This window comes from Coregonus clupeaformis, chromosome 2 (assembly GCF_020615455.1).
Source record: "Coregonus clupeaformis isolate EN_2021a chromosome 2, ASM2061545v1, whole genome shotgun sequence".
In the NCBI taxonomy this organism is placed as follows: Eukaryota; Metazoa; Chordata; class Actinopteri; order Salmoniformes; family Salmonidae; genus Coregonus; species Coregonus clupeaformis.
In genome coordinates, this window is record NC_059193.1 from 40,254,838 (window position 1) to 40,281,389 (window position 26,552).

Here is a 26,552-nt window from a genome sequence, read left to right on the forward strand (position 1 = left end):
CACTTACATTCCAAGTCAATTGATAGAACTTCACTGGAGTCAGTGATGTCACTTTAATTGAGAATTTTTTTTAAGGCCAAAGAAAATCCTAGTAGTAAAACCCTTTATTCTTGTGATAATAGACAATATTAATAGGTATATGTGTTCATGTGGGTCAATTAAAGGACAGCATCAAAGCAGGGGTTACTGATGTAAGTGGTCATATAAACCAGTCTCAAGACATTATTGTTTTTATAAGCCAGAAGAGAGCAGCTTGAAGCCTAAGGTGACTGTTGAATAATATGCAGATATTTCATGGAGAAAGAGAAATGTTATGACTCAGTATGTCAACTGTTATTGCTTTAGCTGGATTCCTTTAAGATTATCCAGCAGCTGAGTGTAATCTTAGAATCAGGGGGGCCTGTGTAGCAATAAGTTGCATGATTGCTAAATGTTAATACAGCTGGACTTATCCATGATATTCATACTCAGAAATTATGCCATATTAATGTGCATTATGCTCAATAAGGAGTTGAATCTATAGGAACCTGTCCAGGCGAGGTGTTAATTGATGGTCATGGGATTGATATAGCATTCCAACAGAGATGTGGGTGGATTTCTTTGCATGTGTCCTATTACTTGGCTTTGGCTATAGCCACGTTAATACCAGGTTCTTACATGCATCCTTTGCCCTGATCTTGTCCTCATTTTGATTGTGCTCAAATTTTTTAGACAGGTGCAGATTATTAAAAGATGCATTGTGAAGTGATTTTGATCAGATCTTATAAGTGTAAACGGGGCAAGGCTTCTGACAGCCTTGTCTTGGGACCAAAGTTAGTTCTGTTCTATAGCAGAGTTACAAGACTGGTAAACACTGGCACAAGAGCTGATGACAGAGCTGACTTGAATATCTGTTCAATGTCAAATGTTAATGTACATATTATAATTATGTTATAATTTCATGTACATATTATAATTATCAAACCCAGTTTCCTCTGCAATAATGCTGCAATGTTATCAATTGCTTTCAGTAGTAACACCCATTAACATTCCTCGTTTCGGAGGGACCACAGAAAAGAGGACAAATCACAATGGATTCTTAAAATAAGATTTTTTAATATGACTTATTATCATAAAGATATATTTACACACTTTACAGAAATAGAAAATAAAAACACAAAGCTACGCATGAAAGGAAAAAATAAAATAAGTACTCCAAGAGCTAAAGCTTATATTTTATAAATTAGAAACCAAAAGTTCAAATATGTACACAGTATTTCAACCATTTCTGATACACTTGTTTTATTCATTTATTTAATTTTTGCCCAGTTCAACATCAAAACAGAGACAGGGACTGTACATTTGGCCTGGTGAGTAATATGAGCACATACCTTCGACAGTAGTAAAGAAGTTCAGGTGTAATACATTGTCTTTTTAACTGCAGTTTGCTTGTGACCTAGTAAGTAACACTGTTGCAATGGCATGTAAGCCTACACACTCTGGAGCTCCTTCAACTACTCTGAATGGTATTGATGGTGGACCCAGTTTGCCATGTAGATGGAGAACATTGTCACAATCAATGGGAGGAGGGACATTCTCTATTCTGGGGTATGAAGGTCTCATTTGAGGCAGCGAGATAATGACAGATCATGCTCATCTCCCACGGGAGATCAAATCTAGTTATCCTTTGGATTGTCCCGCCTGTGGAAATGTGTGACTGCATCGGGATTGAATCTTAGCCACTTGATCCTGCAGATACCCCCACTCTGTGTGTGTGATATATGAAGGGCTTAGATGCATAAGGTAAAACCATGGAATGTATTGCATGCTAGCTAAGTCGTTTTTCTTTCTCCTTGGTGGGTCGTGTTATGTTTGAAAAGGGTTTTTTACTGTAGCTTGTCAAGAGCTGAGAGAAAGTGACAGCGACATCAAACATTAAAAACCTAGTGGTTTTGATTGACTCTTTGTATGGACTGCCTAAAGCTAGAGCGAGACAGTGACCCCATGGCTAAGCTCTAGTTTTCATTACTAGCTGCCAGACTCCTTTCTCCACCAGTCATACACATTTATCCCTCCACTGCTTCCTACTCCATACACACTCCCAGCCAAGTGCACATTTCTAAAAGTGGAAAATGAGCTGAACACAAATGTGATACGTTCTTCTCGGAACAAACAAACCAGTGAAAACATGCTAACATGTGCATAGGAACATTACTCAGGCCTTGTGATGTAACTAAGAAGAAGATTGAGAGGAAACAAGATGAGAGGATGGGAATCGTTTCTCTTGCGTAAGCTTTGCTGGAAAAGACCATTAAGGAAAATGTATTGGTTTACCATTTCAATTTGAGCCTGGATGTGCTTATCCTTCTACACCACAAGCTCCATTAACCTAAAATGCATCGGAGGGCTGTGGGGTATGTTTTATAGGAGAAGAATGCGTGAAGCTCTCACCTGTCCACGACATATTGTACTGCAGACAAAATGTTATATTATTGTTTACGACCACAAAATATACAGCTGTATTCCACACTGTATTTAAAAAAGTAAGCTTTGGACAACCAGCTAGACAAGAATCAGACGACCAAAAATTGTCACAATACACTGGAAAGCCATTTTATACCAAGGGTTTTCAGGGTTTCTTTTTCCAGCAGCATAATGGAATTGCAAAAGTGCAGCCTTGCGTGCCCGTACAAAGAAGTCTTGGAGCAAAGCCAGGTGATTGATATTTGGCTTTGGAAGTTTGGATCCAACTGATAACCATCATCAGGGTGGACTAGCAGTGATTTAGGCAGTTTGGGGAGACCAAGACTCAAATTGTACTCTATACATGAACATTGGGTTTGCATTTGGAGGGGCAGCTCGGCTGGTGCAGATGGTGGGGATACATTCATGAAGAACAGTGCGGATACAGACATTGCCCTGCTCCCTTAACACTAGCTTCTCAGACCGGAAAATAGTGATTTTAAACCTATTATTTTGAGCCAATCCAGCCCAACTCTTGTGGCTTAGAATACCCATCCCCAGCTCCTATCTCCCTACTAGCTATCTCCCCCCATTATAATACATGAGCAAAAATACTGAGCAAAAGCTGTCTTATTTCAAAGGAGCATTAATAAATGCTCTGTCTGAGAGGGTATGAAATAATCATGGTGCGACTGAAATTATGACTTCACAGTGCCCTTAAGATTGAATACATTTTTAATCAAGGTGATCTTGGCTGGGTGAGTTACCACTGTGATTTGAGATGCTCTCTTATTAAGAGTGTCTCATGCTGGGAGGCAGAGGTGCCGGGAAACTGCTTTTTAATTCTAATCTCTGGGTGAGAAATAGCAATGGGGGAAAGATAACATATTGGAAATCTTGGTTGAAACCAAGAAGGTTAAAAAATCATCACATTACAATTTCCTCTCTTGGACGCATAATAAAAAAAACAGTCTAGTAGTGATAGCCATTATTACTGTAGTTGAAACCAGATTTGGATTAAGAGACCAACCGAAAAACAGATTTCCCCCATCCCTCCCACACCTAATAGCAAAGGCATCTGCTCTACATGTCCTAATTGTAGTATGTTACATAGTCACATAAATCAGCAGGGGGTTTAGGGTTGGAGAGGGGGAAGGGTGTGGTTCCAATCTAAACCAATTAGACAATAAGCTCAGCCTGTGAGTGGCCCCAGCCAGCCTATGGGGAGGCCCATCTGAGAGAGATTAGCCATGGGATTTGATGAACATCATGATCAAAGCCATGACCACCTGTGCTGTGGAAGCGTGAGCTAAAAAGGCAACAGTACCCAACAGAGGCATAAAGAACCATAATGACTTAGCAAGGACTGAATCTGGATACATGGCTATACTGGTGTTATACATAGGCAGGGAGAGTAAAGATACAGTATACATCAATATGCTTGTCATATATAAATGTGTGTGTTTGTGTTTCTTAAATAAATGTGCAAAATAGAGACTGCTCTGGCACAAGCTTCTATCACAGCACCCTGAGAAAAAATAAATGAAAATAGAAACAAAAAATCTAAACAAAACAGTAATATGTTCCAGTATGATGGAAAGGCATAGCACATTCCATCAATCAAAGATCTCGGTCAAAGGGTCGAAACAGCCTCGCGCTAAACAGTCAGAGAAGAGAGCACTATTGGTAGGCTGAACATGGTGGTATATTTACTGAGCTGACAGCATGTCTGCTTGAAAAGTGTTTTTGGTCTAATTTAACTGTACTCCTTGCTACCACTGCCTGTAAATGGGATTTTTCTTGTTGTCTAGAAACATATCATAATGCATATGTGTCAGTGTTATCGAGACTTCAAACAAGAGGTAATGTGTTTCTCATTTCTCTCTTCCTTTCGTTCCTTCGTTCCTGGCAGCATTGTGGAGTAGTTTATTATTTGGCACTTCATTAAAAGGCAAGGGAGTCTGTCGTTCAGAGAGCAGACCAGACCACCCCTGCCAGTTAACAGTCGTGTAGAGAAGCTACAGGGGGCTTCAGAGTGGCAAGGAGGCTGAGGATTGGGAATTGGGATCAGAGGACTCTTATCTCAGGTGGGACACCGTGTCTGTAACGTTGGGAAAATTGCTTAACCCCCCCGAGGTGGTAATGGGGTCAGTAACATGTAAAGAGCTTTGGATTAAAGAATCTTTCAGGTGAAGGAATTATCATGATGCTTACAGCAGATTGTTTTGACTACGTGCTGTTTCGAAATGTAAAATGGAATCCTCACTTGGGTCCAATTTTTGTTTACTTCACATCTTCTGCTGAAATGATCATGAAATAAAAGGGATAATGATTTGATCCTTTCTCTACTTTCTGAAAGGAAAACCTTGGATTGAGTTTTGCTGCAGACAGGTGAGAATGTCTTGAGTGAATTTGCTAACCTGGCTTTAATGGATCTGCGAAACATGTTGTAGAATAAATGCAGTCAACTTGTGGAACTCTGCCTCTGCCTTTCCTCACTATCACCACCCATTTACTAGTAAAGCCAGAAGTAGTTACACGGCAATGGAACTAATGGCTGTGGTCACCTTGGATCTGAGAGGATGGGAATACCACACCATGGAGAAGTGACTGACACTTTAAGACTAAGACTGTTTGGAACCAGGCTCCCTGTCAACCACACATCATGCAAAGTGTGCAACACCGACGAGACCAGCTATGACAGGGCTCTAGAAAGCAAATGATAGAAAACACTTGGGGGAGGAGACAGAGATAGGGAGTGAGAGAGAGAGAGCGAAATAGAATCTGATAGCTTGGGCTCAGTACCCCCCACCCCCCCTTTCCCTGCCCCCAATTCTTCTTAGAGCTGAGGGTGAGTGGCTTGTCCTGATTGTTTTGTGGACAGAGAAGAGTTGCTTGAAGAACCAGCAGGTGCTATGGGACATCACTCTTCAGGCTGGGCAAGCGTAGGCCCTTCGTTGCAAGGCCCCCCAAGGCAAAGGAAGAGCATAGAAATCAGAACTTGGGGGTGGGCGCTCGAAGCAGTGCCTGCAAAACAAAAACAGAGATGACAAAAGTGACATAAATCCAGTGAAATGTTCATGAACATTTATGTGAGTCATGCAGCCATTTTATTTCCCCCTTACAATAGAATGCCCTCTAGGATTCAGGGTTGGTTGGTGTACTTTTCACAACATTTGTTCTTGAGTTAAATAATGCAATGTTTGATTGGAAAGTAATGTCAAATCAAATTGAATCAAATCGCCCTCAAACACAAAGATATAACCAGCTGATTCAAACTCAAAGATTGTAGTTTACTGTCTGAAGGGAAAAAATGAAAAATAATTACGTAAACCATTGTGGAAACGAACACTATTTGTTTCTCTTGTACTATGCTTACGGCATTGGAGAAGTTCCTGTCAATGGGACAATCTTTTATCTTTCCCTGGCCTTTTATGTTTTTTGTTGTATGATAATTCAGAGAGATTCTAGCTGGCTAGTGCTCTCGGTGAACTTTGTTGCTCGACAACAGGGTTCATTGATTGACGAGAGCCTGCTCTTGTTTCTAGATGGCATATTTCTGTGGTTTTGTAATGCCAGTGCAGTGATGTGAATCTGCTCATCCTCTGGGTTGTTGTTTGTGTCTGTACTCTGTTGTTTATTTTCTCTGTGGTATGATCTCAGTATGGCAAGATCTTCTGAATGTGTCAGGGGGGCAAAGTGCAGATTGACATAAAGTGTAGCGAACTCTATTCTTAGGGCAGAAGAGTTATCATTAGTTGTTGCAAAAAGGTCAGGAGGCGTGGTTTACGTGAGGCAACATCAAGATTTTTCCGCAAGTCTGACCGTCATCACAATCCACCATGGCAGGTGCCTGTTAGCATGCTAGCTAGCAAAGTTATTTTGTGCTAGCCATATCCAAGAGGTATGATGAATGAGTAGATGAGAACTTTTGAATAAATTAATAAAAACATTTCAGCTTGATTGCGAGCTTGCTAACTAGCAATACTTACTCTGAATAAGCATATTTAGCTAACAGTAGGAGTCATTTGCCCAAGCTATCTCACATGGAGACTCCCTAAGGCACTGTTGAAAACATGCTTCTGATGCAATACTGTTGTTCTAAATGTTCGTAATCCTGTAGCACCTCTTCAGCTCGGAGACTCAACAGGATCTCAAAGGGATGACCCGGGTCCCAGTCTCTTCTCTAATATTTCCACACATCTTGGTTTGTGTAATGTGCTAAAAGTCAAGTTCACCTCCCTCTTGCCTGAGGTGTCAGAATATAATGGATGAGCTGCCTTTGACACTGAAATGGAGGGAGGTGGAGGTTGTGGTTCTGGTGCGGTTTAAGTGGAGTGATGGATATTGTCAAGTGAAGCACCTTCCCTACTCATAACGTACACTAATTATGGCCAATTATAACTTGGATCCATAGTCTGGCATATTGAGAAATCTATTTTTTCTCCAACTCGTGCCTCCGGTGAACTCGGTTGAGCTTAGATCTTTCCTCCGGGGTGAAACAATGTGCTGCTCCAGCTTTTTCTCAAGACATGCTTCCTACCATCAGAAGAAGCACAGAAAATAAAGGAGGAGACATGAACAAAGACAGAGCGGTTTCAATGATGCCTGCCGGCTATATCCCTGCTGGTTATCAGGCCTCGTGAAGAGATAATTCCCAGACTGCACTCAGCTGGGGGAGAATGACTTATATATTCTCTGGTTCAGTTGAACATGTTGATAAAAGGAGGTTCTTCTTTCTAAAGGGCTTTGATGGTTTTATCATGGGATCAATGGAGGACAGTAGACAATGCCATCCTCCTATAGGGTATTCTAACTTTCTCAACATTCCAACCAGGGCAAACTAATGGATTGATTGGCATACTGGTCAGGTTGAGCTAACTGGCATGCCTTGTTATGAGGATATAGGACTTTGCAGGGGAAAAGCTCTAAATGAGGTGAACTATGAACTTAGCAAGGCGAGAGGAGCCAGAGAGGGAAGTGAACAAAAATAAAAATCTTTGTCTTGTTGTGATTGAAGTGCTGTTTGTGGTGAAAGCACTGAGCCAGTGAGCCGTTCTCTTTTATGGAGCACCACCAACTTCCTGAGGCTTCCTTCATTGTGCGGCCGCCATTCTGGCACTGGAAATAAGCCATTGACTGCTCAACGCGCAGAGAGAATGCTAAAGAATTTTGGGCTGTGCAGAGCATTGAACCTTCGAGGTCCTGGGTTGTCCCAAATCATGTGTGCCTTGTTCCTTGCTTGCACCTTTGTGCCGCTGCATCTGAAGTTCCCTTGGGCTCGGAGAGGAAAGTCAAAATAATTATCTCTCTCCAAAAATGCTACAAAAAACAATAACAGTTCATAATTCGCTATAGATTGTAAAACCCATGTGGGGACTAAAGAAAGTGGAGCTTCTCACCTTCTAGGGCTTTTATCCACTTCCCTTTTAAACTGATTAAGCATGCCTTTAGGGGAATGACACATCTGTCTCATCCCAAGCAGCCTCGTCTATTACCGGGATTAATTTATGTCAGGCTGGCGTTGTGTGGTTGGCACCTCCTGTAGGGGTATAGTATCCTGCCAAGCTGCCCCTGTCTCTCATGGTGTCTGGGAGAGATATGTGAATGGGTCTTGGGTTCCTCAATTCATGGCAGTTCATGCACATGCCTGGGTGAATGGCCCTCCATTCAAGACCATCATGGTAGAGCCTAACTTCTCTAGTAGGTCAACAAGTGCACACGGAGGCTTTAGAATTACAGCTCTGATTATGTGTATTTAGCAAGGGTACTGAATGTCTGCTCAGATGCTAGCTGTGGTGTTGTGTAATTTTCATGAGTGCTCTTTCTCCCGTAAAACCTGATTGGAGTTAATTGAATGACACAGGGTATGCTTTTGTAATAGCGTTGAAAATTGTGTGCAGACAGTGCCGGTAGAAGGTGAAAAGACAATATTTTCACACATTTTGGGATGAAAGACGTTTCACACAAAGCCTTGTTTTTCTTGACGGAAAGTCAAATATTATTTCATGTGAAAGATACACTACTGTGGCACTGCTACGAACAAAACCCCACTAAGTATTATCTTTGGTAAATGGTTTTAATTGACATTATCAGATTGAAGGAAAACGTTTGTTCCTCTAGAGTTGACTAATGCAGTATAATCGACCTCCCTCAAAAAGCAATATATTAGGTTTCACTGTGTAAACAACACTTCTGGAGTAAGATGAATACATTAAACCAGTAGGCTTTGTCTGTGCCAACAATAACGTCCCTGTGTTGTGGTTGAGTTGAGAGGGGAGGACGTGATAGCCATTTACAGATGTCCTTTTCTTCCTGTTACAGTTGGACTTTTCCACACACTGTCTAAACATGCTGAGTGATACGTCCAAGAGAGATCAGTCATGAAGACTGGATCTCACACTAGACCTCAGTTTTCATAATCAGCCCTGATGACCAGATAAAGGTTAAGATACTCTCTTGAAAGGGAATGAACTTTGGCAACAGGGGCCAAAGTTGATTCACTGATGGCCTATGCATGAGACGTGTGGTGCTGTATGGAACTCACCTTGCTCTAGAATGGCATGGGCCCCTTGTGGGAGAGACGAGGTCGTGGGCGTCTCCTCTTCCAGCCGGCCGGTCTGTGGCTCTGGCCACCCCTGCCGGGGTTCTGCTGGACCAGCCTTCTCACGCCGCCCGCCTCTTCTAGTGCTGTGCCATGCTCTGTGGAGGCCATGATGGGACCTGTAAAATGACAAGAAACTCTTGTTAGCACCCCAAAATGGCCACCACTACACGTACTTTATCAATGAGTTTTGCTACTTCTGTAGGACCAGAGGTGATGCATGTTAGCACCCTAAAATGGCCTCCGTGTGCACATGTACTGTATGTAGCCTATCAATGGGTTTCGCTACTTCTATCTTCAGCTAGACTGATCCTCATTTTGATTGTGACTTCCGCAAATATGTATAAGAGCTATAGCGGATGAGCCAATCGAAGATATGCAAAGATAACATGTGTGTGGGCCTCTCGTAGCCCACCCATGCATTGAAGTTCATCAAGTCAATGTGGTGGAACCAAAACACAGCAGATGTAGCTCGACCTCGGTGAGAAACTCAAACCGTAGTGTCTCATGTCTCTTGTGACTCACTTCAAGATTACAGATGTCTCACACACCAGGTTTGGTGAAGGTACATACCACAGCACCCTGTGTTTGACCCAAGATTAGGGACAGGCTAAATAGTAGCATGCATCCCACGGGTGTGTGTGTGTGTGTGTGTGTGTGTGTGTGTGTGTGTGTGTGTGTGTGTGTGTGTGTGTGTGTGTGTGTGTGTCAGAGAGTGAACCCAGATGTTTCCAGTCATTTCTCAATAAGTGTGGCTTGATCTTTTGAGCCTCTCTACTCCAAACGGTTTGATCCACTTCAGTGTCTCCGTAACCTCTTCGACCTTTTTGCAAACTCTAAGACGTTCTTGAGGGAGTACAGACTTCCAAGGGATTTTTGTTGAGTAGCTTGATACCATTATATGATATTTAATGTGGGTGATCTTTCACACAACACCCATTCATTGCTTTAGTCCCATGAAATGTCAGTACTTAGCTTAGTTGGACTTTTATGTGAGCCTGTCAAAAAGATTGAATGTCTCACAGTGGACAATTCTAGTAAGGCTTTGTTAAAAAATTAATAAAATAAACAATTGTAGTAACTAATAGATGGACGAAATCAACTGAGCAAGATCATGGTGACTCTTATATGCAATTAATGTACAATTTGCTAACCTAATTAACTGAACAACTTGACAACCTCGTAAAACATGATGTCATCCATCAATCAAAACCCTTCCCAGCTAGCATATAACGTTCTGAGAAACACATGTTTCTTAGAGCTTTGTGAAAGCGTGGTTGTCCTGTGAGTTATTTTGCATATAATCTTCCCACAACTGGAAATGGTGCAGGATAGTTGCTTGACTTTGGAACATTCTCAGCACATTTAAGGAACTTGACAAAAAACATAATTTTCCTGGTATTTCATGACTTTAACAGAACGTTTCCCAAAAGTTCAAACATGGTTATATTTAATAAACATTTTGGTAATGTTCTAGAAATGTTCTCTAACTGGTTGGACATTGGGAATAGTTCAGAGAATGTTAAGAAACCTTTCCAGAAAAAAACACAAGAAAACTTTAGTAACATTCAGAGAACATTCTAAGAATGTTATTTTATAACATATACATTCCGTTCTCAGCATCAACAAAACTGTCTATCCTCTATCTTGTTAAGTGTGTTCAGCTGTGTTGGCCACGCTCAGTAATTGGCCACACCTGATCTTAACCCTTTACACTAACCCTTTACACTTGCGGGAATTGGCCTATATGTATACAAGACTGACACAAGACTGAATCCAAACATTACACAGTTGATTTTATGTGCATTTTACATAAAACATGATAAGACACAAATATGACAAGGGTTTCAGTGAGAGGTCAAACCGGTGTCTCCAAGTGGCCACACACCTCTCCAAAGTGTGCACCGTTCCTAAGTAATTTCAATGCACTTTTGTGACTCAAAGAAGAGTCTTCAACTAAAAGGAGCTTTTTTGAGCTCTCCTAGCTGTGCCGTTGAGGAACTAGAGCAAGCACACTTGTAGTTGTTTTGTTTGGAACACAGCCCTGCATTCCCGCCATCACACAATTACTGTTGTTGTTTACACAATCCAAGAACAGTCCATTATAAATTGCAATCGGAGTCAGATGGGCGTAATTTGAAAGCTTGTTCTATTGCCAACATGACTAGCTAAATTGTAAAATACGATCTTACAGTATTAGGGTTTCACAAGGCAATTCAGAGAAGCAGATCGTCATTTTGGAGTCATGAGTGCATTCAGATGCATGGTCCGCAGCAGATTTTTTTCACAATACAACAAACAGGCTCATTCTGTTCAGGACAATCCAGGGTATAACGCCATGCCATCTTGTAACTGTACATCAAACATAGTGATCATAAACGTTGACACTGTATATCACATGCATTTTGGAAATTTGAAGTGCACATTTGGCCTGTGTTTGGCTTACTTTCAAAATACATTCAGTCCTCTTAATTTACAGCATTTCCCTCACTCAGACAAAAATATTTGCAAATGTTGCCAAATTAGTGGGAGGGATGGGGGCAAGTTCAGGACAGCTGTCAGTCAAAACCCACACAGAGCTGTGAAGCGGAGAACCAGAGCTCTGACGTCATGTATGGCATGTTACTGTACAGCCACTGCGTTCCAGTTTAGGCGCTTATCAGTGTTCAAATCTGCCATTTTCAACCTGTATACGGGTACGAGTGTAAAGGGTTAATGAGTGCTTGTTTCGTTTGAAATGTGGCCTATATGAATAAAATGAACAGCTTTGTATGGCGCAGTGGACTCATCCCATGGATAGAGAACAATCTCACTGATGCCGTGTCTCAATAAAAAATACGTGTTTGCATGATTCATGCCTAAGGAAATTAATTTCCATGTGTCTTATCTGTGATTGGAGTTTAAAAAAGTAGATCCAAAATAACCTAGCAGTTGTTATTAAAAGTCTTATTGAAATATTCAGTGAAAGTTATTCAAACACCTCCAACTAACCTATAATTTCCATTCTCAGACCGACTATGGTTCCTTGAAGGAAAACCTTCAAGGAACCAGAGTAAAACGTTCTTAGAGCCTCCCCTGCAACCTAATAATAAACATTCCCAGAACAGGCGAAATGTTCACTTCTGTTTTTAGAACATTTTAAAATTGTTCTGTTTTACCAGTCAGGAAACGTCTGGTTTCATTCCCACAACGAATGTGAAACGAAAAACATATGTTCCCAAAACTTCCAAGGAACCAAATGTGCTAGCTGGGTTATTTCCAACACAGTGAATTTTTTTGGATTTTAAATCTAAGCTACACTTTGTCCATCAGAATTCGTCACACATTTCCATTCTCAACTTCATGTCTGTCCGAAACCAAAGATGCGTCTCCGTTCCTAAAAGAGGCATCTTCCGCTGAGAGACACATAAATACCTTTCCTGAAAAATAAACAACAATTCCCATTAGGCTTTTCCTGTCAAAAACCAAAGTGAAATCATTCACATGGGGTCGTGACATTCCAGGCTCTTCCCATGGGAGAGAGTGGAACCATTTTTAGAATTCTCCTGGGAAGAACCTTCCTTGGGTTTTATGTCTTCTCCTAGACTGGACAACTCATCCACATCCTCCCAAAGAGGTGGGAAAAGGAGCGGAGATACTTAAGGGCTGCAATAGAGCAGCTGTCAAAGTCATGATTACGCTAGGCTGTAGTGATTCTCCTAATTGACTAGGTTTATGGAAAGTGTCTGCAGATCATTCCTGTCTACCCATGTCTACTTCCTGTACCTAGCACATCAAAACACACCTAGAGAAAGTGAGGTTGATGAATGAACTAGCAAGGGCTGTCAGTGGGGTGGTGGATGGTGGATCGTCATCTTCTGTCAAGGAGCTTTCAGACTAGAGTTTAATTAACACCTCTCCGCTGCACACATGCGGACCCCTTCTTCAGCTGACAAGGTAAACTAATTTGAATGGGTAACAGCTTTTGCCTGAACTGAATTCAATATCCACATACCATTACAGTGAAAGCACACATATCAGCACACATACCATGTACTATGGTTGAACCCCCACTGTACTTTGACACTTGATATTCATTGATCATGTTCTAAACAGTTTAGAATTGCATTAGAATCGGGAAATAGAGAGAGCGCCACAATTTGAACGGTTTTACACAATGGTGAATCACCGTTATTGTACCACAAGGCAAGTGTTTCATTTTCTAATGTTTTCGATGTATATCCCCATGAAATGCTTGACGTCTCAAGTTCCATTTCCTGGGCTAATCTTCTTCTGGGCACATACAACATATTTGCAGGAAACAGTGGGCTAATTCCTTTGCACCGGGGAAAAGGCTCTGTTGCATATTTCAGCATCTAAAACCCATATTTCCCCCCTAGGCACTCTAATCCATGTATTATCCTCATGTTATTGTACCAGATAGAGAATGAATGAGGGAAGTTTACACATTAAATTGGCGTTCAGCTCATTTCTTTCTAATCTAGGGGGTTTAACTAGTCTCCATATGTGAACCCCCCCGTAATGAGCCTACAGTGAATTACCTCTCAAACAGTACAGAGAACCAGAAGCCATGAGGCCTGAGTCCAGACCATGATAATTCTGACAGTGCAACCATTAACCAGGCAAATTAACCCCCCCACCCTACTACGGCTGATGTGTGAAGGCTGTGCTGTTTAAAACTGGCACTTTGACATATGAGCACACACAAACAATATAATTACACCTGGGCCGGCTGTGCTGAACACAACTCATCACCCGCTTCTCTCTCCTCTCTGGGTTGCTCAGTCTGTCATAACCCGGATCTGTAATGAGACAATTTAGATGTTTCCTGCCACGGCGAGCTGTCAGCCACTGCTCAGCGCTGAGTTCTTAGGGGAGCACATCTCTTGACAGATCTCAGCCCTACCTCCCGTCTGGCCACAGGAAAGAAAGGTATAATGAAAGCTGCTAAAAATAAGCCAGGGCTCAGTGATAAGACTGGCAGTTATGGATTGACTCTTCCCACCAAGAGAGAAGGTATCAAGCTGGGCCAGACATGATATAGCAACTTCCAGTTCCAGGCATGTATCTTTAGCCATATCTGGATAGATGGGATGAGAGGGCAGCCATCCAAATTACATAAGACCATGTAATTGAGGCCCAACTCAAAGTAGTCATTTGTTAATGCACATTTCATCTCCATAAACAAAAAAAAACATTCACTATCTTATTGCTGTGAAATTGGATCCAGCATATGTAGCATCCCATTTGATATTTCCCCACTGTGGGATTCCCATATACACTACCAGTCAAACATTTGGACACACCTACTCATTCAAGGGGTTTTCTTTATTTTTACAATTTTTTACATTGTAGAATAATAATCAAAACTATGAAAAAACACATATGGAATCATGTAGTAAACAAAAAAGTGTTAAACAAATCAAAATATATGTTATATTTGAGATTCTTCAAATAGCCACCCTTTGCCTTGATGACAGCTTTGCACACTCTTGGCATTCTCTCAACAAGCTTCACCTGGAATGCTTTACCAACAGTCTTGAAGGAGTTCCCACATATGCTGAGCACTTGTTGGCTGCTTTTCCTTCACTCTGCAGTCCGTCTCATCCCAAACCATCTCAATTGGGTTGAGGTCAGGGGATTGTGGAGGCCAGGTCATCTGATGCAGCACTCCATCACTCTCCTTCTTGGTAAAATAGCCCTTGCACAGCCTGGAGGTGTGTTAGGTCATTGTCCTGTTGAAAAATAAATGATAGTCCCTCTATGCCCAAACCAGATGGGATGGCGTATCGCTGTAGAATGCTGTGGTAGCCATGCTGGTTAAGTGTGCCTTGAATTCTAAATAAATCACAGACAGTGTCACCAGCAAAGCACCCCCACACCATAACACCTCCTCCTCCATGCTTTACCGTGGCAGATACACATGTGGAGATCATCCGTTCACCCACACCGCGTCTCACAAAGACACAGCGGTTGGAACCAAAAATCTCCAATTTGGACTCCAGACCAAAATACACATTTCCACAGGTCTAAGGTCCATTGCTCGTGTTTCTTGATCCAAGCAGGTCTCTTCTTCTTATTGTTGTCCGTTAGTAGTGGTTTCTTTGCAGCAATTCGACCATGAAGGCCTGATTCACACAGTCCCCTCTGAACAGTTGATGTTGAGATGTGTCTGTTACTTGAACTCTGTGAAGCATTTATTTGGGCTGCAATTTCTGAGGCTGGTAACTCTAATGAACTTATCCTCTGCAGCAGAGGTAACTCTGGGTCTTCCATTCCTGTGGTGGTCCTCGTGAGAGCCAGTTTCATCATAACGCTTGATGGTTTTTGCGACTGCACTTGAAGAAACTTTCAAAGTTCTTGAAATGTTCCGTATGTCTTATAGTAATGATGGACTGTGGTTTCTCTTTGCTTATTTGAGCTGTTCTTGACATATTATGGACTTGGTCTTTTACCAAATAGGGTTATCTTCTGTATACCCCCCCAACCTTGCAACACAACTGATTGGCTCAAACGCTTTAAGAAGGAAAGAAATTCCACAAATTAACTTTTAAGAAGGCACACCTGTTAATTGAAATGCATTCCAGGTGACTGCCTCATGAAGCTGGTTGAGAGAATGCCAAAAGTGTGCAAAGCTGTCATCAAGGCAAAGGGTGGCAATTTGAAAAATCTCAAATATAAAATATATTTTGATTTATTTAACACTTTTTTGGTTAGTACATGATTCCATATGTGTTATTTCATATGAATTAGTAGGTGTGTCCAAACTTTTGACTGGTACTGTATATGATAAGCGGGTAAGGAAGCAATATGGCAGGGATGAGATATTTCTCACGATACCGCCCCTCCTTATCTCAACATCTGACCCCAGAGCCCAGGCCCTCAACACAACCAAAAATGCAAGAAATATTGCAGCTACCGCTGCTGCCTCTCTAGACCTATCCGAGAGGGAAGTGGTGAGAGAGAGGGAGAAAGAGAGAGAGAGGAAGACTGAGAGAAGCAGAGCTGTGTCACAAACTGGCCTGCTTCCAGGCTTAATGATAAATTGCCAGTCGGCTGCTATCTAATTTCCCTTCCTTTGCTTCACCACACTCCTCAGGTGCCATCTATTAAGTTGCCTTTTTCACAGACCCAACTCTCTCTCTCTCTCTCTCTCTCTCTCTCTCTCTCTCTCTCTCATTTCAGAACCGGCCAATACACAGCGTTTCTGACAGCCCTTCCCTGTCAATGCCCCTGCAGCCCCATCACCCGGGCAGAGTTGTACGTCTCCCAGCGCTTGTCTGTCTGTCAGAGAGAGAGGGGAAGAGTAGGGAGAAATGGATGCTTGCTGTCTGGTGCCAAGTCTGTCGATCGATAGCCGCACGGGTGAATTGGATATCACATTGCCGCCTGAGACGTGGCACGCCGATGGGGGAAGCACACAGGGAATGGGGGGCCAGTATGAAAAATGTATGCACTCACTAACTGTAAGTCGCTCTGGGTAAGAGCGTCTGCTAAATGACTAAAATGTAAATGTAAAATGTAATGAGGAGCACTGTTTCTTTTGGAGAGAAAAGCTGGTTTGTGTAGGATGCCAGGAGGCCCACATAACATATCTCTGGCCTTGTACATTTACCAATGGCTTTAGACTTAACTCAGTCGCCAGGAAATATGAGATTAGATCTCTTTCCAGGTCCATGAGTAAACCAGCAACAGGTGAGAAGGCTGAACTGGTTATTTATGGATTGATACAGAATCAACAAGGTTCCAAGTGTGTCACACTGAAATTGAATCCTTGCTGTGTTTAATTTTCTGTGCATAACAGTGAATTAATACACCGTTTCAACTAATCTTATCTGTTTCTTAACTGGAATAGTCTTTGCTCATTGCTCAGCTACACTGATTATGAATCAGTGCACTGTCTCATCGATTAACTTTCACGGTTGGCAGAGCGATTGGAAAACATTCCCTCTCGCTCGGTTTTCTCTCTTTCTTTGTCTGTCCCTCCATCCCTCCTTCCTCCTGCTCCTCCACACCCTACATATTGCTCTCAGTTCTCCCCTTCCATGAAGCAGAGGATGAGGCAGTCTGAGAGGCCCTTAATGTGTAAACAAGCAGCTGCTACAGAGTGGAAACGAGAGTATCGGACTGGAACTGGGCTCTGCTCTGCAGTAACCATGGCGAGAGATGAGGGTGGAGGACATGAGAGAACAGGAGAGAAGAGAGTGGAGGAAAGAGGAGAGGAGAACAGAAGGGGTGAGACCAGAAGGTAAAGGAGAGAACAGGAGAGAACAGAAAAGAAGAGAACCAGCAGCCTTGCCTGGTAAAACACTGGCTCCAGTGCCTAACCCAGTGCCTCGCCGCTTGATGCCACCTCTTCCATGGGGCATCATCAGGCTCATAATTGATGCTGGCAACGGCTAAGTGCCTCATGTCACAGGTGACGGGATGTGATAATGAGCTCCATCGATTCAGACAAAAACCTACTGAGCCAGAGGCCCATGTTCAGTGCAATTTACAGTACAGCATGTCCCTTTTCCATGGAAGTAATAACCACTGTAGAACAGCCACTTCTGTTTCATGGTAGTCCACTTAGCTGAGGGAAGAGCCATCTTCAGTGAATGTGCGACAGCAGTTCATTATGTGTATGTAATATCATCAACATCATCTTCAGCATTTTATACATAGCATTGTATATACATAGTTTGTAGCTGTGTATACAGAAAATGCAGACAGTTTGCTTTGTACCGAATCACGTGCATGTGCCTGGGTAATCCTTATGGGTAACACAGCTGGGGAAGTGTTTGCGTGAGAGTAAGAATAAATACCCTAGTGAGTGTAGCTATGGTTATTAGTGTGACGTAAGAGGAATGAGCCCACACTGTGTCCATCACATGCTTCCTTCATTCACTAAAATGAGGCATGGAGCTGCAGCCAGTCATTCCCTGTATGTTTAGCACTCCCACAGACACACTAACCTACAGACACAGACACACACAGACACACCCTGAATACTGTGCCCAGGGATGCACCCTCCAGGAGTACATAAGGGGATTAAGAATGTTTAGACAGAAGACATGTTAATCGTGCAAGTACATACAAGCCAACCCATTCTCCTAGCTTCGCTATTTTAGCCCTAGCATAAGCAAAGCTTCTGCTGATGCTGCTAAAGTATGGTGGTGGATTTGCTAGCCGTCTGCTAGTCTAGCTTTCGCCTTTACATCTACCGCTACCTCAGATATGGAAATGCAGTGTAGGAAGCAGACACCCCTGCCCTGTTCAGGATTCAGAATCGACTGCTCCCATTTGGAAATGTTCTGCCTTTTGAAGCCGGAGTCTGTCAGTGTGCTGCTAATCGTATGGCTACCAGTAACTCTGGGCCTTGGCAGAAACTGGTACCAATCTCTAGCAGACTTTCAGACCCACGTTACCATGGCAGCTACTGTGAAAGGCACTCAGGGAGCAAAAATAATGACATTGTCAGTTGGAATGGATCAGGTTTCCCAGTTGACAAATTTCAGCGCATAATTACCCTGACTGGGCAGCTTTTTTTTTTTTACCCTTCCCCCTGGACGAGAGGGCTTGGGCCCTCTGCGTGTGTATCAGCCCTTTGCTTTCATGGTGAGCAGAGTGTTCCAAGCACTGTGTTCCACCGCTGCTTGGCCCTGTTTGATATGCAGCATTGTGGTGCTTGTCTGTGATAATAATGGGCTTGTGGGGGTGAAATGAAGGCTGGCTTTGTCCATAACCACTGGCCAGAGGAAACAAAAGTGCATTAAACATTGTGCCCGCTGCATGTTCCCAGCTCTAACTTAACCCCCTTTCTAAGCTCCGCTAATTATCACTCACTTAAGTTGAGGGCTCAGAAAAATGTAAAACAAATTTCGCAGACCGCTCTGTTTCTGCAGATGTCCCTTTGAGCCCCCACCCCCCTTACCCCCTATGTCGGATGTGAAGTTGCAGCCCTTTGAGTGAACTACACATGCTCCCAAATTAGCAAGAGTGTTTTGTGATGAGGTGTGAGACGGGGCAGCCTGCTCTGGTAGCTATGATCAGAGCTCTGCATGTTCAAAGGGCCTGGGGCGGCGGCAGCGACGCTGAAGGGCCAACTAATGAAGCAATGGACTCCCCCACTGGACCGCCTGCCTGCCTGCCTGCTTGCTTTCATTCATCCATCCACCATCCAACTCAATGGATTGGATTGGGTTGAATCTGTGGCTAGGAGGTTACTGCAGGTTAGGGCCTTTAAAAACAGGCAAAATCAGAGAGCCGATCATGCAAAGCATTTGAAGTGAGATATCTCCCTGAACTGGCTTCCAGGAGGGCAGCAGCCTGCTGTCTGGAAGAGGATTTAACACCCCAAATAGGAGGCCGGAGGTAGCTGTAAGCAAATGGCGTTTTAGACCTGGATATTCCAGTAAGCAGTAGTGGGCTGAGGCCCAGCACATCGGTCGGTAGGTAGGCTAATCAGCGGGGAGGTGAGGTGGGCGCTTCCATCCGTGTAGCCTTAATCTGCAGAGACAGCATGGCAAGGGCAGAGGGATCCTCCAACCGCTCGTTTCCATGGGCATGCTAATCAAATGTGAAGCGCTAGCACTAGCCCCTCCCCTCTCTTGTGTCATCACTGCCCCCCTGCTGTGAACCCACGTGCCCTCTCCCATGTTATAGGGGAGGTGTGTGTGAGTGTGAGGTGCCAAAGGTTCACTGCAGCTCTGCTACTTTAGGGATCAGTGCCTCTCCCATAGGGTAGGATTTAAACGAAAATAGCTTCAACATTGCATCAGGCTAGGCTGTTTCTCAGCTAATGAGGGCATTTTGACGTCAGACATGGTTAGGTAAGCAGCAAATGTACACATAGGTGAACAGCCAAGTCAGCTACTCTTACCTGACTGCCAGACATCCTAGTAGTAGCAGGATTTATGTCATCTGTATTTATAACAACGTTAATATAAACTTTCGAGTCAAGGGTAATGCTTTTCTAAAAGGGTTTTATATACAAACTGTGGTAGAGATACCTGTCCCTTGGGTCACATTGTGTAATATATAAGCTTCTTATTGTGTTGTGTTGACAAATGTACTGCACATGCTAACCTGTGAGTGCATGTCCTGAAGCATCCGTGAGATGTTCCGCTGCTATTTGACTAAACTGTTTGCCTGATCGAGGTATATGTTTATGAATCCCACTTCCTGTTTTCCTCTTTCACAAACATCTGTTCATGGTCAGGGGCCAGCAAGGACAGGAGGGAACCTTTCTCTCTCCTCATCAGTAAATGAGATGCAGAAAGAGGCACTATGGGAGGGCCAGCCCTGCACCAAAAATAGCCACTAGGAAACATAGAGAGATTCCTACTATCAGTCACAGGCAGCAGAATCGAACAGAGCTCTCCCTCTCTTCTGCATGCGTGAAATAGTCAAATATCATTAGTAAACAAACAATTGCTCTATGACAACTTCCTCCCGCCATGAATAATTGATTGTTTCATAAATGAATGATTCCACGTGTAGCCCACTTGGGTATAGGAAGGAAAAGGGATCTAATGGTTTCTAGTTTCATGCATTTAATTTAAATCGAGAGGTGTGGGGGAGAGAAAAGAGGTGCACCTCCACCACCTTGACTTTGTACGTGTGTCTTTGAGAGAATGAAGAGGTATAGCCGAGACAAGGATATCCTGTGGCCTAGGGCCTGGGAGGTAAGACTAAACCCAATGGGGGCACTGGTAAGTGTTCCCAAACTCTGCTAAGCCCCATCTGCACGGCCCATCATCCCAATGCATTATCCACTACTTCAGAGCTCGCATGAAACCCCCCAGTCCTCCTTATATATAACAGTACCTAACAAGTGCCAGCTGTGTCTTGCTTTGGACCAGGTAAATGGACTGTGTCCATATTGAATGCACTGTATGTGGTTTTAGCATTAATAGGGATGCCTTTGGTCATATTTTCATTCCACTCTCTTTCTGTTTTACCACATTCTAAAGTGATGTCCAGCTGCTCCTATATTTCCAAGCATTGAATTATGGATATCTGTCATGAAAGAACGAGATGAAACAAAACAAAGTTTGGTCACAGGAAATGATGGGAAATTATATCTGTGACCACCACTGTTCAAGAGTAACATTTTGCCATTCCATGTTTTGTGTAAATTGACCGTGAAAGTAATTAAAGCTCCATTCATTCATTCCAATGACTCCAGAATATTTATTCAGTGGTTTTTGGTGTGCTGTTAATAAAAATGTCCACTCCGATCATATCACGATTGACACCCACTTTAAATGTAACACTTAATGTTTGAACAGGGAGTCATAAATCACGTTAATATTGAGCCCCTGGCGGAACTAGAGCAGCTTTTGAAAATATCTGGCTTTGATTAAGCTATTGGGTGCGAGAATGGGATTAACTGGGCCTGGGGATAGGGATCTGGTGGTGCATTGGGGTCTGGTGGTGCTCAGAAGAGGCCTGGCTAGCACGGTGGGTAACCCCAACCATCTGCCCCAGGGCAGCATTCTCATAGCTCTCATATGAGGGAGACAGACTCAGGAACAGCTAGGGCCACATAATGGAGTCATGGTCAGGCAGAGGCAGAGAGCGTTTCAAGACCAGTTGTTTTACTACTGTTGCATGCCACCTTTTATTGCTCTTGTTCGTCCACCTGCAAAAATTTGGGAAGGCAAGCGAGACCACCAGCTGGGAAGTTTTTAGAGGCTTTTGAATATTTCAGTGTCGTGCATGGTGCTCCCCTCGCCACTGAAAGCTTACACGACCCTTGTGCTCCAAGATAGCCGCTCTCTCTCTGTCTTTCCTCTCTTTTTTTGTTCTCTTTTTCGCTCCCTGTGTCTTTCTCCTTATGCATTGGCCTACACTTCTGACCGAAGTTCTAAGTGAGTTGAATTATTCATTCTAAGGACTTCTGAATGACATTAAAGAGCCTCAGCAGCCGCATATGCCAATGTCTTGGAGCGTTAGCTCTGAAGTTTAGCCTTACATCCCTACCAAATGACTGATGATTTCCCTCCCAAATCTCTCCCCTCTCCTAAAGCAATTGTGGATGGTTTATATGAAGTCCACTGTGAGTGGGAGTTATACCAATGTACAGTATGAAGTGGCTTATCCCAAAAAGCATGAATAAAATCCTCTCCTTGAAGTCCCAAGACCAGACTGGTTTTTCAATACAGTAAATCACGTCTGATGTTCGCAGGCTATGGATTTTTACTAGCGACTTACGACTTGATTTCGGTTTCTCCATGTTTGTAATTCATTTACATGGCAGGCGACTGGCGAGTGCAACAAGTAGTTAGCAGTTAGTAGAGGTTGCTGATAAATAATTTGCTCTTCCTGATTTGGGGGTAAAATAATGTATCCATTCAGGATTGCCACCATGCATGTAGCATCCTACTGTAGCCAATGGTCAAACATGGCTATGCGTAGACATGCTTGCTGTCTATTGAGCCTGTCTGGTTGCCTCTGTAAAGAGACAGAGCCATGAGTGTCTCAGTGTCCTGTCTCTCAGACTAGCTGTCCACTCTTGAAACTGATGGTTTGGCTCTGATTCCCTGCCAGTGTTGCGTAGAGAGGAAATCCAGGTTATTCACAAAATAGATCTGAACATCTGACCGTGTGTGTTTGTGTCTGCATGTGTATCTGTGCGTATGGGAGAGAACAAGAGAAACGCAGCTTCAACTCGCTCGCCCCAACTAAGCTAGCCCCGTGCCTCAAAGACCCTCTGAATGATTCCCCGTAATCTCTTAATAACCTCTCTACTGCGCTCCCTCTGTCGCAATCGTTTGCCCACCATTATTATGTTATTGCAGGACATCTGGAAAAGGTTGCCTGTTTTTGTTCTCTCTAAAGCCCATATAACCACTGCAGCAACAGCGGACAAACAACCTCCTTACATTACCAGAGCCAGTGTGAAGGAGCTGGGATTATGATTTAAGGCTTCCTGGGTACTGTTAGCATAGGTCCCATTGATGTTGTTTCACCAAATATCCTGGCTTTTCCTCGCCGCCTCCTTTTTTTTTTATTGTTGAAAAGAAACATTGTGTGGATGTAGGTGCATTAATGAGGGCCTGTATTTATTTTCTCCGGCCTCTCTGTGGCTCTCCCTGACCCAGAACGCACCACTGATGCAGCTGAGTTGGGACTATGCTGGTGCCGTATCCCGAGAACCGACAATACATCAAAGTTTAATACGGAATAATAGCATTGCTGACAGCTCGCGTGAAATTGCCCCCCTACTGTACGGCAGATGATTTCTCCCATATATAATTCCAGTGAGAGGACCCCCCCCCCTATCATGCCCCCCTCACAAAACCACCAACCACCTCACCTGTTCAAATGTGCCTGGGTGTCAACCGGGAGTCAACCAGGCGGCTAACATCACACACCTCAGCAGCTTTGTGCCTTTGTGTGTGTGTGTCAGCATCTGTTGTTTTCCTCCTGTGCAACTCTCTGCGTTTAGGGATTTGGGCGGAGGTGTTTCCGTACCCATGAAAGATGGGGTTTTGATATCTCGGCTGACAGGCCTGAGAGGCCAGACTGTTTCCACAATAAGGATTGTTTACATACCAGCCCTTAAGAGTTAGAGGGGGGAGGAAGACAAGTGATCGCCTTCAGAATGAATGATGAATACCACATCTGAGGCTTTGCCTGCTCTCTCTTGCTCTCAAGGTAGAGTGTGCCTTTTTGAAGATGGGTAATTGAGGTATGGTATGCTGTTCAGGGATGGTGATATAGCACCAGCAAGGCCACTGTGGTGTCACTGAATCTACTCAGTGACACTGAAGGACTGCCGAAGGGGAGTGTTAGATTGAGGTTCTGTCGCCTGTTGCACCATGAGCTCTGACTGCCACACACACAGGCACATACACACACAGGTCCCCACCCTTTCTCTGCCTGACCACGCTAGTGCTTCAGCCTAAACACACACACACACACGCCAGAAAACCGATAACCCGGGAAAACTCCTGGTGAACTGGAAAAGCATTTGTCTCAAGATGAAAGGCTTCACACCCACTTCCTACACACAGAGCCTTCTCCCGACACCTTCCCGCGACAGCACAGCGCATATAGCAGTGGCTGGTGCTGCACAGACACAGACTCAGACTCCAGCTCGAGCTGGCAGCATCCATCTCTCCCCACACCCACTAACGCTGCAACACAGTAGCCTCCCTTTCTCCCTCTCAATGGAGACAATACTACAGTACCAGCCAGGGAAACAGGCAAGGAGATAGAGCAGATACAGGCAGCATGTCCTGAATGACGTTGTAGAATAATTTGAATAAGCTTTTGTGAGCCCACACAGCCTCTTTTCCTCCATCATCAGAGCACAGAGAAGTGAAAGCGCGGTGGTGAGCTCTCGGGCGTGGAACATGGTCAGGCACACGCAGGGGCGTGGAAAACGACACTGACCGTAATGCAGGATAATTGCTTCCCATTTACACGTGTGGCCAAGACAAAAATAGCATGTCACACCGTAATGAATGCAACGCTCGGAAGCATGGGAGACCTGAGCTCTCACTGCTGCACCTTGCAGTTTTATACACCAAGTGTGGCCAGCACACCTCACAGATGTATATACAGTCAGGCACATACTGGTAGATATACACAGAGAAACAATTATGTACACGCACATGCTGACCAGAGGTGGTTAATAGATAAATGTCAATCCTCATAGAAGTAGCTAGAAGCATTGAACCAAGACCCACTGTTGTGTTTTCACACTCCACTGTTACCTGCACCACATCTGCAGGCTGGCCAATGGTCAACTAACTGACCCCCCTGTCACAGCACTAAAGGCTCCTACTCCCATGACCCACCACTGAGAAAATACCTCTAGATACTATTCTCCTGGTTCATTGTGGCTTGTTGTAATTAGTACGCACAGATATTCTCATTTCACACTGGAGTCCAACACAATGGCTCCAGAGCTGCGGCAGCACTTTACGGAAATGTACTGTGACAAAGCAGCACAAATTGAGCTCTTCAAGAGACCATCCATCCATGCAACTGGGATTATGTGCCTCCCCCATACACATCCTAAATACAATCATCATCAACACCACACCAAATGAATCAGAGAGTTGGATTACCATGACAACAGGCATGCTGTTGCTATAATGTAGTTATAACAATACACTAATACAGTATAAATGCATTTAGTAAGGTTTTATTAGTATTGTACAACCAGTTATGCCTCTACCAGCTATGGTTGATTTAATTCCCCACACTACCTTGCAGTAAATGTGCTATGCCATGTCCACTGTCCATTTCATAACAGTCCCAACAGTCATATAGCAATACATCCTTGACAACAACTCAACCACAGCACTCAGCATAGACAGCAATGACCATCAATAAAAGCCCCTAAATATTTCATATCAGTCACAATCTCTGCTGTCCCTCAAGCTGAATCAAGTGAAAGCATATGACCATTAACCAATAGCATCTTATAAACTTCAATACAAAATACAGCCCCCAGCAACAATAACATGAAAACCACTGCACTGCAGTACTGTACACAGTCAGGTGCTGAACTGATATTCCTTCCATTTTAGTGGCACACAAGGCTAATCACATTGGGTAACTGATCAACTACAGCTGCCTTGGCCGAGCCTTAGGGCCAATAAAGAGGGAGAAAATAGAAAGCGTAGGGAGGCTACAGGCAGAAGCCCGAGCGAGCCCCGTACTCACCAGCACTGGCAGAACACAGCAGAGACACCAAGAGCACAATCACCAGCGTCAGGATCTTCACATTCATTTCTGCGCTCCCCTCTGGCTCTCCGGTAGTCGCTAGCTGATATACTGTAGTGGTGTGTGTGTGTGGATGGGAGGGAGGGAGGGAGAGAGAGAGGCAGAGAGAGCGACTGAGCGAGCAAGGGAGAGAGAGAGAGAGAGGGAGAGAGGAAGACTGTTTGCTTCTCTCTGTGTGTGTAAGAGTGAGTGTGCGCGTGCCTCTGTATGCACCCTGGTGTGTTTGTGTGTGCCTGGGAGTGTGTGTGCCTGGCTGCCTGCCTGGTGCGTGTGTGTATTTCTGTATGTGTGTGTCTAAATGCGTATTTGTATATCAGTGTGTGACAACGCCACTCCAAGACTGAAGGCACGTCTTTATCTGAGCTCTCCCACGGAGGTGTGCAGCTTTTTGTTCCTTTTCAGAGAATACGGCAGCCGGTGCCAAGTTCAGTAGAGCTGTGAATGTGCTGGGAGTCAGCTTGCAGCTTGAAGCAGGACTGTCTGTCTGTGTGTGCAAGTCCTCTGTTTGCCTTGGATAACAGGAGCCCAGTCGGTCATGTGGCTTATGTATCATTGACTCTGTGGGTCCTTGTATCATTGACTCTGTGGGTCCTTCCCAACCCCCCCACACACACACAAACACACACATGGACCCTCCCACTAAAGAAAGAGAGGGAAGGAAAGGCAGGCGGGGGTTGGGAAGGAGGAGTGATGGGGGGTGTCCAGGTTTATCATAATAACCAAACACATGCTCTTGTTGAAAAAGTAGTCTTTGAATGTAGCTCACTTATATTATTCT

The 26,552-nt window shown here is 43.8% G+C and overlaps 1 protein-coding gene across 1 annotated transcript; it reads right to left on the bottom strand.

Annotated features, from left to right (window-relative positions):
* Window positions 1–1,073: 1,073 nt before the first annotated feature.
* apln (apelin) lies at window positions 1,074–26,312 on the bottom strand. Its single transcript, XM_041842030.2, has 3 exons — window positions 25,715–26,312; window positions 8,990–9,165; window positions 1,074–5,469 (listed from the first exon to the last, which is right to left on the bottom strand). The coding sequence occupies exons 1-2, from the start codon at window positions 25,779–25,781 to the stop codon at window positions 8,996–8,998; spliced, it is 237 nt and encodes a 78-aa protein (XP_041697964.1). The 5' UTR covers window positions 25,782–26,312; the 3' UTR covers window positions 1,074–5,469; window positions 8,990–8,995.
* Between the last annotated feature and the right edge of the window lie 240 nt (window positions 26,313–26,552).

What these genes read in the sequence shown, in the direction of transcription:
- apln (XM_041842030.2), bottom strand. Translation starts at nt 25,781, where the DNA reads ATGAATGTGAAGATCCTGACGCTGGTGATTGTGCTCTTGGTGTCTCTG. An exon ending in GCTGTGTTCTGCCAGTGCTG is followed by an intron (nt 9,166 to 25,714) that starts GTGAGTACGGGG and finishes GTCATTTTACAG; the next exon opens with GTCCCATCATGGCCTCCACA.